The sequence below is a fragment of the Ambystoma mexicanum genome, chromosome 7p, assembly GCF_040938575.1.
Source record: "Ambystoma mexicanum isolate Mex_15411 chromosome 7p, UKY_AmexF1_1, whole genome shotgun sequence".
Taxonomy (NCBI): Eukaryota; Metazoa; Chordata; class Amphibia; order Caudata; family Ambystomatidae; genus Ambystoma; species Ambystoma mexicanum.
The window spans coordinates 726,154,396-726,170,082 of NC_090939.1; the positions used below are offsets into that span (position 1 = coordinate 726,154,396).

Genomic DNA, 15,687 nt, shown 5'->3' on the forward strand with positions numbered 1-15,687 from the left:
GTAAACCGTGATTGCCGCGTTTTGCAGTTAGGTGGCCTGGCTTCAAAATGTCCATGCCACAAGGTTCTTTGTCCTGTCCTTTGGCCATCTTGCCCCTTCACCTTCCCCAGGTCGAGCTGACCCAGGTTAGTCCTTATTTGGGCATACATTTTCCCAGAAAGCGCCAAGCTTTCGCTGGCTTCTGAATGCCTTGTGTCCACACCCCCAGGATGTAGGCTGGAACGTCTGGTTCCAATACACATCCTGGGTGCCAGAGAGTCTGAGGTGCTGTGACTTCCTGGGACCACCATGGTCCATGATTGGTCCACGTATGGTATGCCTGTCTGAGAGCAGATCTCCCACTGGGTCCTCTTTGTTTTGGCACAGAGGAGATTTTGGATAAGAGAGGGCGCCAAACACCCATACCATGTCGATATCTGGAGTTCTTGTGGAACTAAGGATAGGATCCAAGTATCCTGAAGCTAAGAACCTGAGTCGAGGAACCGCTGGTAGGTTTGGTACCATCAGTCCGCTGTGGTCCCGTGGGACCCCTCTGCATCTGGTCATCCTCGAAGGTCTGCGAAGACGCTTCAACCCACTGGAATAGTGGGACCAACTATTCTCGGCTCCTTCATCAAATCCTGCATGTAAGCCTTTTCGGAAGTGTCCCTGGGCCAACCAGTGGGCTAACCAGCTTGCCCAGGAGTTTTGCCCTGATACTGTCGCCGTTTCGAGGAGGCCCTTGAAACTTGGTACACCGCAAGCTACTTATTTACGGCACTCTCACACTGAATTTCGTACACTTGGCATTCCCAGGTTTGGAGTAAAGTGAGTGCGCCTGAACCGGAGTGCACGCGGTTACCGTGTCGCCCAGCCGTCGTGACGAACTTTGCAAGTTCATTGCAGCTGTGGTCCTCTGTGCCCTGAAGCCTGCTACAGCGGAACTGGCCTGATCCATCCACCAGGAGCGGAGAAATTGACATTGTCCCGAAGGGGAATCAACGCTGTATGTTTGTTGCTGAAAGCCGCAGAGCCGCGAGATTGCCGCATTTGAACCTGCAACCGAAGTGGACTCGACAGCCAAAGTTTGGTGTGGAGTGCACCGGGGGTCGGTGAGTAATTGCAACTCTAACTGGTGGCCTCTTTCGCATCCATCCATTTTTACGCACAAGTGGCCCCCGAGGGCCCATCTCCTTTCCACTGCTAGTGCGAACTAGAAAACTATTCCCAACTCTTGGAATCGACTGTGTCCTCAAGTGGTGGCCCTGCCCGAATAGTGGGAACCTATTCTGCATTACCTCACCTACCTTCCTGAGCTGCTACAGCCCCTACAAAAGACCCTGCTTTGCCCATTTGAACTACCACGTGCACCAGCTTCGTAAGTAAATTTGAGCACTAGGCTCCCCTCATCTTCAGGATTGGACTGCCTTTTGGTTAGGACTGTGTTTCATGCAGAAGGGTCCAAAGACTATTTGCAGTACCTGCTTCCTTCCCTGTTTAGGTTGTGGACCCATTTGGTGCATTCATCCTTTAGACCCCATTGGTCTTGTGTATATATATATGTATAGATAGGATTGTATTGGTTTAATAGTGTTGCTGTGATTTTCTTACTGTGTGTTCAATTGCAGAGGCCTTGGAATAAATGTATTTGTATTTTTGATATATATACACCTGACTGGGACTGATTTGTAAGTGTCCTTTATTCTGTGTACTCTTTGAGGTCTTTTAGTCACCCTCACCCATCCTGAGACCTAGTCTTGACCACCGCCAAGCTACCTTGATTGGTCTGGCTTGTCCAGAAGGTTACCTTGTCCAAGGAACTAGGCTGGCCTTCTGAACTGCTGCCCACCAGGTCAGATTTCAGAAATCCGTCTTAACAGGAACCAGCTTGGCTACATGGTAATATCCGAATTTGTTCGTAGAACTGTAATGGTGTCAGTATTTGGTGCTTAGTCTCAACAGGTACCTCATTTACCTGTTGACATGTTGGTAGCTGTAATGCATATATAATGCTCAAATGCTTGAGGTCTTCAGGCAATGCCACACCTAGCAATGTACATTGTTATTTGTATGCCCAAATACCACAAACAATTATCTTTGTTAACAATTGTCCTCTTGGCCGTGCCCAATGGCTGACATGGCCTAGTCCATTTGTGTACTAACAATTCAGCACAGATTCTGTACTCAGGATTATGGGCAGCAACCAGTCCACAGATAATAGATGTATACCTAGATTTACCTGTTTAATTCACAAAGATGTTATTGTGTAATTAAATATTTATCTAAATACATTTTTGTTCTCCAGTTTCTCCCTCGCCCAGTCTGGATTGCTCATTATTCGATTCTTACCGGGAATCAACACCGATCAATCAGCAGACCCGAGACTTTAATCGAACAGAGGTAAGAAATTCATTCAAAGCCGCTTTTCATAAAGACAAATAAGCAATCGTTTGTTAAAAGAATACAATTAAAATTGTTAATAGTGCCTTAAGCAACATTGTATGTTTAAAGTTTGTGTGTGTCGTGCTCCAATTAAAATGCCACCTAATACACTCAAAACAGGTTTTGTTGTGCATATTTGGTTGGGCTGCAGTAATTGATTCTCATGGAAAGAAATATTGGTGTGGTTCTGGCACTTCTACATCACCATTACAATCAAGTCACTTGGGAAAGGTCATGTCGCCTGATTCCTTAATTTCGGGTTGCGGCACATTCTTGTATATGCATGGGAAAATGGGTTGAAGTGCCCCAACGCTACCATTGATTCTATTTGTTTTGGGTTCTTTGCACAGGCTCCCAGTTCAGGACTGCATTCTGTTTAAGATCTGCTGTCTCACTTCTATCCCGTTGTTAAAATGAAGAGCAATTTTCTGAGTTCTCCTCAATTCTCTGATCACCTACTTTGACGCTGCTACCTTCGAAAACCAAAAGTTACGAGATTGAAGAGGCCCCAACACTGTGGAATGCCCTTACTCTGGAAGGCCAATATATTCCTAATTTGATGCAATTTAGAAGAGCCATTAAGACCCTACTCTATGCTCAACTGGCCATTTCCTCATCCTCATCCTCATCCGCTCATGTTCACAGCACCCAGAATCAGTTTAGTTTGTGGAGTTGCACTTTATAGATAATTTCATCTAATCAAATCAAAATCATTCCATGAACTACTAAGAAGATATAGAAGATAATTGGCAATGAAATACAATACATTGATTGTATGAGAAAACTTCATAGTACTGCATATCAAAACCGATCACTGTTGGGCGGTTCATGCTTTTTGACTGGAGGACTGAAGGTGGTGCATGGTTGAGAATCAGTGGTTTTCTACTTTTTCATCTGAGGTCTGCACAAAATGTTTAGAGCATGAATATAGCCATATCTACAGATGTTTTCCTTTACTACATCTCACGATTTGGAAGTGAGTGAGCAGCGCTATACAAGAGTGTTGGTGTGGCATGAGTAGCTGGAGGGCCGAGTTGTCTCACCCTCAGAATGTCAACAAACACCAAACAAAATCATAGCACAAACCTCAATGGCCTGTTGATAAAATATGTTAAACGTCTTGCCATGAAGGGCACTGTACATGGATCATACGCTGTAGGTTTTGATCTAAGTTCAGCATTTGACACTGTAAAAAGGGCCCTTTTATGGAATAAGTTGGCTAGCTGGAATATACCTATGGGTCTTCTGAGACTAATAATTGCTCTTCATGAACATCACAAAATAAGGGTTAGATTAAACAGAAGGGGTGAACATATGTTCCCATTACCACTACATCTGGAGTCAGGCGGGGTGCATGCTGGCACGTGCCTTTTTATTCTGTATATGTCCGATGTTGGTGAAACCCTTGAGAAATCCTCATTTGCCTCCCCTAGTTTGAATAAACAACGCTTGACATGGGTCTCTTATGCGGCCAACTTCCTTTTGTTGCTCCTCTCCCCAAGAGGCTTGCAGAAATTGATTGAAGTCGAATGATTTGACGATTGAATGCTCTAAGACAAAGGTCATTTTTTTTAATTTTTAAAGCAAATCGCCCAACACTGGTGGGTGGTAGGTCAAAAACTTGAAGTGGTCGACGCCTTAGTCTACTTGGGTTTCTGCATAGAGTCCAATCCCACAAAGCAACTCCTAAAAGAGAACCTAGTAAATAATACCATGAGTCTCTGCTCACAACTGAAAAAGGTGGATGGGAAGTATGGAATGTTCTCAATCCTCCCGGTTCTGAAATTGTACCAAGCTAAAGTAATTCCAAAAATACTTTATGGCATAGAAATACAGGACATCTCTGTGCTGGATCTTCTCCCCAAACACAAGGCCCTTTTGTGGAGGACACTTTTCTGTACCCCAAACTCCCTTGCAGGGGTCATAGTGAGATATGATTTGGGAATTCAATCACTTAAATCAAGTGGAATGTGGTGTTTTTTAATCTGTATCATAAGATCTTGGCAGCAGATGATTTGACACTCTATGGAGATGTTGGTGCCTCCCTGTCCCGCTCCCCCAAACATTGGTCCTTTTATGTTCTGGAAAGAGTGTGAAGAGTTTCTCTCTGAGATAGGTTTGTCTCACGAAGAGTTAAAGAACACGAAATATCGCCTGAGACTCTGGGACTGGACCCAAACTGTAGAATTGTTGCATTTGTTCCCATCTCTTGCAAATTTGAGCTCTGATCATAAGAAGCAAGGAGTGGTGGCACCCTTCCTGATCGTCTACCCAAGTACATCAATAAGAAATGAATTCCTTTGATTTCAGTGGAACATCATGCATGCCAAGGAGATTCTCCTTTTATACAATTTGATTAAATCTGCGGACGCCAATGCAGGCTTTGTGATGTTGCAAAGGTTGAAACACTAAGACACATTATGGTGGAATGCCCCTCCTTGCAATCCATTCGTCTAAGGTACCTTGGGAGATATTATACTCCTGGAGCCCTTTTTGACAAATGGGTTGTTTGGAACCGATGATTGGGGGGCCTGGTAACCTCTGATATAATATCAGTTGTTGGCTTTTTAAGAGCTTTGGATTTGAGTTCAATTTGGGTTCTTCAGTTTTAAAGGAATTTTTTAGAATGTTGTATACATTTTCATGATAATGAATTGCTTTTATCAAAACATTTGTGTTACAATGTATACATTTTACTGTATTATGTGCTGTGAACTGATTGTTACTGCTTAGGTTTTATTTCTGTCTGACTTGTTACTTATTAAAAGCTGCATGTCAGCTGTATAACAAACCACTAAAAAAAAGAAATATATATACAATTTTTTTAGTGCATATGACATAATCATACTTATTTTGAAATACCCACTATCTGGTTCGAGAAACAGAAGGGCTGATGCATGCTACAAATATTATAATAATCACATTTGTTAGGAAATGCCGGTGTCTCTGAAAACATTGCCCCCATATATAGAACTCCTTGATTTTTAGGGCCTTATGTTGTCTCTGGTATGTGGATATGTAAACCTCTTTAGTCAGCAGCATTAACAAGATGCATTCTGGGATATTAAGTTGAATTCAGTGGGCTTCAGTTTCATATAGAACTCCTGGCACAGTCATAACACTGGAACTATATTATTGGTTGGCAGTCACATTTTTGGATCCCATTATGTGCTTGGTATTGATTAGAGCTATTGAATGCCTCACTGTTTTATATATGTTTTATACATGCTTGCATTACATTTTGCCATTGGGTTGCCACTGTATGTATTGGGGTTTATATTGCGCTTATTTAGCTTGGAATCAAGAGTGCTGTGCTGTATAAGGGGCAGCAGGAGTGGGATACAGTAATAGGGATACAATTGGCACATACCATTAAGAGTACAGTTAACACCATATGGGGAGAGTGGCTACAGGCTTGTGAGGGAATGATGGACCCGGTAGTTCAGGGAGTGTCTGCAGATTTCTTTTACCAGTTATTCAGAGTCGATAAGCTCTCCGACTCATGATCCCCTATCCCTTTAGCTCATCCATTTAACTGTTAGTCATTCAGATTTCCCATTCAAGAGGATACTATATGGAGGTAGGCAGGGCTGGTGGAAGGATGCTTTCCACACTAGGCCAAAAGTCATTTAGTTGCCTTCCCACTAGCAACTCTGTGTCTTGCCTATAGCATGCTCTCCCCCAAATGTGTCTTCCCTCTTCGCATGTATGTCCTGACCACTACATTCACAAGCTGCCATTCTGCCATTCTGCCATTGTGTTGTAGAAGCTTTCATTACAAGGTCAAATCAAATAATTCTCTATTAAAATACAATCTATAACACTCGGGCAGGATTAGAAACAATTAACAGTTGAGGCAGGGTTAGAAATAAAATATCTAGACCAATCTATGATATTTCATTTCATAAGCTATATTTCGACAAACAAGTCATAAAAGCATGCATACCGTCAAACATCATAAAATACATAATATACATAAAACACTGTTGTGTTACATAAGGTAACAAAATCAAGTTTCAGGATTAAAATTGGAACGAAACATTCCGTTTTTTCCAACGTATTCTTTGTACCAACTTCAAGTATTGACTGATGGAAAACACTGCCAGGGTGTCAGCTGAATTTAGGCAGGTTGCATTGCTTCTTCAATTGATCTATATATACCCTGGCCCCCGGAAGAACGGTTTTGGTTAAGTCTTCTCAAAGGCAGTGTAACGGGACACAACATTATTAAATGTTTCAAGTCCTCAAACGCATTTTTACATAGCATACATACAGGTGATGGACCATTATCCCATCCGTGCATCAACTCTGCAGTGGGAAGAATCCAAAGACGGAATTTCACATACAGGGACCTTTCAAACGTTGTACTAACGTAATCCAAGTAAGACTCGTAACCTCCCTCTGCTTAATGGCACTATAACGAGCCAAGGACTCGGAGCGTGGGGATTTTACCAGTATATCCTGCCGTATCCTGGCCAAAGCAGCTATTTTAACCCTGGTTTTACAATGAGTAGTGATGACACGCGGATTACTCCAGCAATCGCCAAGATCCATGTCCCCCAGGCACCTCCTTACACGGGATGCCCACTTCAACTTGGTATACCCTTGCTGAGATGAGACATCTCGCAGTGCTTCTCTGTATGTGAGGAGGTTTGCATTGGTCCCCAGCCGGACCCAATAAAGGACCGGGTGCAGCTGGTAAATGGATTCTATTCCCTGCTTGCCTGTCTCCAAACGTACAGGGAGGTTTGGAGTGCAGATAGGCAATCCCAATATATTTTTCAGGTACTTATTTTCTACAATTGCCAAAGGGTATGTATTCATCTGCCCCCACAGCTCAGCTCCATAAATTGCAGCTTGCCGTACCTGGACCTTGTACACTTCAAGTGAAATGTGCATGGCCCTGTTGCCATGTTCTGCAGTAAACCTAGCGAGGGCTCCTTTATACCTGGCCAATTTTAACCTTGCTTTCTCCAGCGGCATTGACCACCCACACGTTGCCATTACTCTTGGTGCTTGGCGATGATTAATAATCTTCCTGTTGTTAGCCCAGGTGTCCAGATGTGCCAGAGGGCCCTTGCAAAGACTTTTCCCCCAGCATTTAATAATGAGATGGGTCTAAAATTCGAGGGCTTGTCCCTGGGGCCTTACCATCTATGATATCAAGTATAATTAAAGATCCAGGCACAACACACTTAAACACACACACCTACACACAATCACACCTACATACAAACACACTACTTGTGTGAGTAAGCTTATTGCGCCAATCCGGGTCACTTTAATAACTGTAGTAGGCGCCTTTAAAGGTTTAAAGGTTGCCAGGAGGAGGCTTTCACTTTCTTCCAACAACCCCACCGGCTCTCTGTCGGCATCACCTGATGTGAATGTTGCTGTGTCTTTGCCCTGTCTCCACCAACATCCATTCCACTTACATTAAACCAAGCAGTGAGTCAGTGAAATGCACTGTAAGGCGGATAGGAGTGAGACGGCCCCACCAGGCCTGAGCACGTGGTATGCTACCGAAAGCACCATTTGGCAGTGCTGTGAGGTTCTTCAGCCAGGCTGATTACTGCCAATGGGCTGCATTTAGCACGAGATGAGAAAATGGGCCAATAGCTCTGTGCACCAACCTGGTCTAGGAGGTGAGGTGAGGTGAGGGGAGATGCTGTGCTCCCATTATGTTTCCTAAATATGGCCGTTAGTGCACTGTGCAGCTGAGATGTGTAACCTATGCTGGCCTAATGTTCTATAAAATGTGCCATTTCCCACACACTGTGCCAAAACGCCTTGCCCCCAATACTGCTCAGTTTCTTGTGTAAAGTCTTGTGTTCAGTGAATGAGGGCCATGCTGATACTCCCTTCACTCTCTAAACAGAAGCAAAGATACCTTCATTCACATGGAGAAAACACGTACAACAGAAGGTCAAACTGCCCTCGTGTGCAGGAACAGTACAGAATGGAATATATAACAGAATGAAGGTACATTCAACGCGCAAGTCTCAAGTATTGAGACTTGGGCATTGAATGTACCTTCATTCTGTTATATATTTCATGATGTTTGGTACTTACTAGGGGGTACCATTTGAAGAGTTCCAACACAGCAGTTCTGATCACCTGTATAATATTAGCAATTATACCATTGTGGCGGTATTAACTATCTGCTACAACGACCCCTCGGCCATACTTATAACAGTACAGAATGGGTAGCATCACAGCACGTGACCCCATAGAAAGATAAAGTACAGCACAGGAAGCAACATTGGAAGCTTTACTCTCATACAGGATGGGTAATTCATGGGTAGCAGCACTGCAAGCTAGCATACACAGAACAAGTATAGTGTAGGTCGAAACAGTTGTATCCTCCCTCATAGGCAACCATAACAGTCTCTGCAAATGCAGTAGTGCAGCAACGTTCCAATTAGTACAATCTTTCTCCAGCATGGGGTCTGGCATGGATTCACATGCTCATGAATATTCCCCGTCATCAGGCTGGGAATACTCGGTAAAGAAAAAATCAGTTTCAGTTTTGTTTCTGAACTGTCTTTCTTAGTAGTAACCAATCACTGGTCTCTGGGTCATACTGCCCCCAGCCAATGACTGCCCTCTCCCTAAGCCCCTCCCCTGGCAGCCATCCTCAGATTTTTACTGCACGTTCAAGTGTTGGGAGTCCTCGTGCTATAGCTCTCGAGCTTTTACTGCGTTTAGTGATTTTTCAAAGAGTTTCATCTAATTTTTTCTGTCAATCGAGCCTCAATCTCCACCGTTTCTACTTCCATTCAACAGGGACCCGTTTTGGAATTTTCTACGCCCCTCAAGGGCGAAGTTTTCATCGAGTGACGCTTCTTGGAGGATTCCAGAAGACCTTTAGGCCTACCCCGTGGACATGGCCCAGGACAAAGGAAGCTCGACGCCCGGATCCAAGCTGTTCAGGAACTGCCCTGGATGCGGATTGCAGAATGTCTTCAAGGAAGACGAGCATTCTAGATGCCTCTACTGCCTTCACAAAGACAAAACGCACGTGGAGAAGGACTGTACGTTTTGCAAGAACATGTCGGAACGGACCATGAAGGATCGGCGTATCTGCCTCACCAATTGGCTGGAAGGGAAGAGCCCAGCAGTAGGTGAGAAGAAGAAGAGGTCCGAGCGGTCTTCTAATTCCTTTGAGGGCGCTTCGGCGACGGGGGCCCAACAAAAGGCTAAGCACCGTGAGTCCGCGGGCACCGGAAGCAGCGAACGGTCAGGCTCCTCGGCTGCCAGGCAGGGCGCGCTTTCACTGACGGCATCAACCACGAGCCAGCACTCTGGCTTGGGGAAGAGGAAATCGGAGAACCCGGGTAAGCTTCTGGAGAAGCCCCGGTCGATCCCGACGTAAACAGCCGAGGGGGAGCGAGGTGGTGACCCCCCCCCAAGGTGAAGGCCTCAAGCGTCCACTCCCCAACCATCACGCCCGTCTCAGCCAGTACCCGAGCCTCAAGACAACTCAGAGCCATCTTGATGGCGATCCAGGCCTTATGTACGGAGATAAGGACGAGGTTGCCCTTACCCCCAACGGATGATCCAGCAGAACCTGGCCCGTCGGGGAGCCCTCCATGCAAGAGGAGGAGAGTTCATCCACCCCCGCCCTTCCAGCCTTTGCGGCCCTCGCAGCTTTCATCTCTTTCCCCTGATCCTAAGGATGACACAGGAACAGAGATGGCCACGACGAGGACGGATGACGACGGTGGTGACGATAGGATGGGCCTTCCATCACCACCTCCCCAGGCCTCCCCACCCGACAAAATTGGCTCCTTTCATGCCATAATTGCCAGGCATCTGAGCTCTTCGAGCTCTGCCCCGAAGAAAAGAAGAAGGAAGGTTTCCTCTATCAATGGCGTGAGGCCAAAAGGAAGACGGTCCTCTCGGTCCCGTTACTTGACGACATCTGGGACGAGGGGCTGTTGCTCCTGAAGAACCCTTAGGGCGCAGCCGACCCCGGATTCGGTCGTCTCGGCTGCGGCCAAGAAGAAGGCAGCAGGGGCTACGGCTTCGACTTCAACCTCCCCCCCCATACGCCGAGGGGAAGAAACTGGACGCCATGGGGCGACGGGTCATCTCATCGGCGACGACGACGATTAAGGCGGTCAATGCCCTAGCGATTGTGGCCCGCTACAACAGGGAGCTTTGGTATAAGATAGCTCCTCTGCTGGACTTCCTCCCGGACGACAAGAGGGCAGAGGCCCTGGAGATCTGCAGGAAGGCGAGGTGGCATCGGACCACGCCATAACGGTGGCCACGGACATTGCGGACACCGGTTTCCGCCATTTGGGCAACAGTGTTCGTCTTTGACGGCGTGGTTGGCTCAAGGCGATCGATTTCCGCCATGATGTGCAAACCAGAGTTTTGGACATGCCCTTCGACGGGAACAACCTATTTGGCAAGACAGTGGACGAGTCGCTGCAGGCCATTAAGGCCGACACGGAGACGGCCTGGGCCTTGGGGGTTTTGCAGCAACGACGGCCGCCCTTTCGGAACTCTGGAGGCAAGCAAGGTGCCTCCAAAGGATTCGACAGTGGCTCCTCGTCGCACCGCCAGGCGGCCCGCTCCTCGTCGGAGGAGGCCTACAGAGGACGCGGCAAGTCAGGACGATCTCGTCGTCGCCAAGGAGGCCTAGGCAGCAAGGCCGCTGCCAAGCAGGACTGAACCGGCCATAGCGTCGGGCCCCCACCTGAGCACCCCGGTGGGAGGCCGGCTGTCGAAGTTCGTCAGCGTGTGGGAGTCCATCTCCACCGACCGATGGGTGCTGGATGCCCTGGCCCGCGGGCAAACTCTCGAGTTTCTAAAGAAGTGCCCCCGCATTCCACCCGTGGCCAGGAAGGAAAACCACATCCCTCAACTGCTGCTGGAAGTAAGGGCGATACTGAAGAAGGGAGCCATCAAGCTCGTCCCAAAGAAGCTCTGGGGCTCTGGAGTGTCCTCATGGTACTTCCTCGTAAGAAAGAAGACCGGCGGTTGGCGACCCATCCTGGACCTTCGTTGTCTAAACAAGTGCATCAAGGCCCAGAAGTTCCAGATGGTCACCCTCCAGCATGTGCTGGCGCAGCTGGAGCAGGGCGACTTCCTATCGTCGCTGGACTTGGAGGATGCCTACTTTCGCATCCCCATTCTAAAAGGTCATCGAAAGTTTCTCAGATTCATAGTCCAAGGACAGCACTACCAATTCATGGCCCTTCCCTTCGGATTGAAGTCGGCGCCCAGGGTATTCACCAAGTGCCTAGCACCAGTGGCGGCGCGGCTGCGCCTGCAGGGGATCCACATCTACCCCTACCTGGATGATTGGCTCATCCGATCAAAGACAAGAGAACTCGCCGTCGGGCACACAACGAAGACTGTCCAACTGCTCACGGATCTAGGTTTCTCCATCAACTTCACCAAATCCCACCTGGTTCCGTCGCAGGTCACACTGTTTCTGGGAGCCAAGCTCGACACAGTAGCGCGACTGGCTTCCCCGTCGGAGGAAAGGACGAAGGCCATCATGGGCAAGGTGCAGCGGCTGTTGGCCATTGTTGTGGCCAGGGTGAGGTCCATCAAGTCCCTTCTCGGCATGATGTCCTCGTGCATCTACCTAGTGCACCTGTGCAGACTGCAGATGCAGCCACTGCAAGAGTTCCTCGATGCCCGGTGGATGCAAGCGGCGGGCAGCTTCGAAGACAGGATCCCGCTCAACGAGACCTTCCGCCAAGCGATCCGGTGGTGGGGAGCCTGCGTGCATCTGGCAGCAGGTGCGGACTTCCAGACCCCGACGCATCAGGAGACGGTGACGACAGATGCCTCCCTGGAGGGGTGGGGAGCGCACACCGGAGATCTCCACGCAAGAGGCCGTTGGCTCTCGGAGGAGAGGTCACTACATATCAACATCCTGGAGCTCCAAGCCGTGTTCTGGGCTCTCAGGTCGTTCCTCCCGTCCCTCAAGGGCAAGGTGGTGAGGATCTTCACCGACAACACCACCACAATGTTCTACATCCGGAAGCAGGGAGGCACCAGATCCCCAGCCCTATCCAAGGAGGCCCAGGATCTGTGGCACTGGGCCGTCGCCCAGGGGATGTTTCTGGTTCCCTTCCACCTGGCAGGAATAAACAACACCATTGCAGACTCGCTCAGCAGGGAGCTGCGCTCGTGCCACGAGTGGGAGCTGCGGCAGGATCAAGTGGATGGGCTATTCCAACGATGGGGCAGTCCCCAGATCGACCTATTCGCGACGGTGGCGAACACCAAGTGCCAGAGGTTTGCCAGCAGGTTTCCCCAGCCGACGACCTTTTCCTGTACGCGTTCCAGCCTTTGCCGTTGTTGTTGCTGCGACTCATCAACCAACTCAAGAGGTCCCGGTGCAGGATGATCCTCGTCGCACCTGCCTGGCCGAGAGAGATCTGGTTCCCGGACCTTCTGGACTTGTCAGCGTCCCCCCCCAGTCAAGCTGCCGACGGACACGGATCTCCTCGCCAGAGAAGGAGGCGCCATCCTCCATCAAGACCCAGGGTCACTGAACTTGCAGGCCTGGCTCCTGCAGCACTAGAGTTTGGAGGGTACGATATCCCGGCGGACTGCAAGGAGGTGCTTGCAAAGGCCAGGGCGTCCTCAACTCTCAAGTGCTATGGACATAACTGGAAGAGGTTTTCTGTCTGGTGAGGCGCACCGAAGATTAACCCCCTGCGGATTACGGCCCCTCAAGTGCTGCTGTACTTATTGTCGTTGGCCAAGGCGGGGCTGGCCCATGCCTCCATCAAAATCCATCTGGCGGCTATCTCCCGCTACACCAGAACTCTCGGGCGCTCATCCCTGTGGTCCCATCACTTGATGAAGGAGTTCATGAAGGGACTGTTCCGATCGTTCCCGCTGGTGAAGGCTCCGGCCCCAGCGTGGGAGCTCAATGTGGTGCTGACCAGGCTCATGGGGCCGCCATTCGAGCCTCTGCATTCTGCACCGTTGAAGTTCCTGTCTTGGAAAACAGTGTTTCTTGTGGCCATCACCTCCGCACGACGAGTGGGAGAGATCCAGGCCCTCTCCTGTAAACCTCCATACCTGACTTTCCACAAGACGAGGGTGGTGCTGAGGAAGCACCCCTGCTTCATGCCCAAGGTGCCGTCGGACTTCCATCTCAACGAGCCCTTGGTGTTACCTCTTTTCTTCCCGTCGCCTTCGTCGCCAGCCGAGAGGACTTTGCACTCGCTGGATGTAGCTAGAGCGCTGAAGTTCTACGTGGACTGCACAAAGAGTTTTCGGAAGACCTCACAGCTGTTTGTGAACTTTGGACCTTCCATTTTACATATGGCTCTCCGGCGGCATCATGCACTGCCACCGGTTGGCAAACCGACCGTTGCCCGGCCCTCCGAGAGCCCATTCGACCAGAGCAATCACTGCTACCACGGCATTCCTATCTGGTGTGCCCCTGCTGGACATCTGCAGGGCTGCTACGTGGAGGTCGACGCACACCTTCATGGGATTCTACTGCGTCGACCGAGATTCCAGGGAGGAGTCCAGAGTGCAGAGTGTTTCCAAGCAGTGCTGCGCAACCTGTTCGCCTGAAGGTGGGCCTGGTGAGGCGGTAAGAGATGCTTAATGTTGAGTTGATGAAATGCTTAATGTTGAGCCTTGCCACCTCCCGTGGTTGTGCATGTGTGTACTGCTAGGTATCCTTGTATTCATGAGCATGTGAATCCATGCCAGACCCCATGCTGGAGAAGGAACAAGTTACTTACCTGTAACTGTTGTTCTCCAGCATGGGTCTCGCATGGATTCACATGCGAACCCTCCCTCCTCCCCCTATGCGGCTCTTCACTTGGTCCTACTGCCACTTTACGTGCTACCAAATCTGAGGATGGCTGCCAGGGGAGGGGCTTAGGGAGAGGGCAGTCATTGGCTGGGGGCAGTATGACCCAGAGACCAGTGATTGGTTACTACTAAGAAAGACAGTTCAGAAACGAAACTGAAACTGATTTTTTCTTTACCGAGGATTCCCAGCCTGATGACGGGGGAATATTCATGAGCATGTGAATCAATACCAGACCCATGCTGGAGAACAACAGTTACAGGTAAGTAACTTGTTCCTTCCTCACACATGCAGCACATTCAAATTACTACATGGTCAGGATGAGCAAACGCTTCCCTCAAAAATAGAACAAGTACAAGCACTGCCTTGGTAGGGCGAGTGGAAGAATTCCTGAAACAGGTACACTATCGACAGGGCTAGTGTGAGCTTCTGTCTAAGTACATCATAGCAGGGGCAGGGGAAGCTTTCCTCACAAACTGGTGCTGCTTGTGCAGGGTCATTGCAAGCTTTCCTAACAACCAACTACACATGCAGCATGGACATCGTTAGTACCAGCTTCCTGCTCAAACAGGTACATCCTGGGCAGGGCAAGTTCAAGATTCTCTACCAAAGGGTTTCTGCACGGGTATGGTCGATGCAAGACTCCATCACAAACAGGTTTAGAGTAGACTGGGACAGTGCATGTTTTCCTCGCATGTGGGTACAGGCACAGCATGTTCAAGGCTAATCCGTGCTTTCCTAGCAAATAGGTACATAGACAGCATAAGTAGAGCCAGGGCAAACTTCCCTTGCAAATGGGTACCTGTTCAGAGCCAGTATAAACGCCACTCAGAAACGGTTACAGTATGTGAAGGATCACGAAAAGATTCCATCACAAATGAAATGGACAAGGCAAGTGTAAGCTTCCCTTACTTGCATACACAAATGGGCAGGGCCATTGCACGTCTCTTTTAAATGGGTGCTTGTACTGCAATCTGTGGCCAGTGTACGTTCCCTAACATGCATCAGTACAAACTTCTCTTATAAATTGTTGCACAAATCGGACCAATCATTGCAAACTTCATGCATATCACTGCACAGGTACAGCTAGTGCAATCTTTCCTTTCAAATGGTTGCACGTGCTGCACTGTCATGACATTGCAAATAATCCCAAATATGCGTGCATGTACATCAGGGCAAGGTTTCCCACAGATACAACTGCCACAGCATGAACAGAGACATTTTAATTTGCAAATAACAGTTGCAGCATTGATGTTAGTTCCATGCAGACTGACAGCCTCTCTGTTGTCAGCTGCCTCACTTCACCAATGTGCAGCGTGGACTAGAAAAATACAAACACACACATCCCCCTCCCCCAACCTCCGAACCTCCTTTGTAATAAGGCATTAGAAAAACAGCCATGTTTATGGGTAGAATAAAGTGTGAAGGACCCAAAAGCACAGCAAGTAGAAAGCAGCATG

The 15,687-nt window shown here is 48.5% G+C and overlaps 1 protein-coding gene across 7 annotated transcripts in view; it reads left to right on the forward strand.

The window, feature by feature from the left end:
• The window catches only part of REPS2 (RALBP1 associated Eps domain containing 2), a 1,712,589-nt gene that overhangs the window by 971,879 nt on the left and 725,023 nt on the right, over positions 1-15,687 (forward strand). For all 7 annotated transcript variants that reach the window (XM_069636810.1, XM_069636815.1, XM_069636811.1 and 4 more), the window contains exon 9: positions 2,285-2,379. In XM_069636810.1, the coding sequence (XP_069492911.1) occupies positions 2,285-2,379 (95 nt within the window). The remainder of the gene's footprint in view (positions 1-2,284; positions 2,380-15,687) is intronic.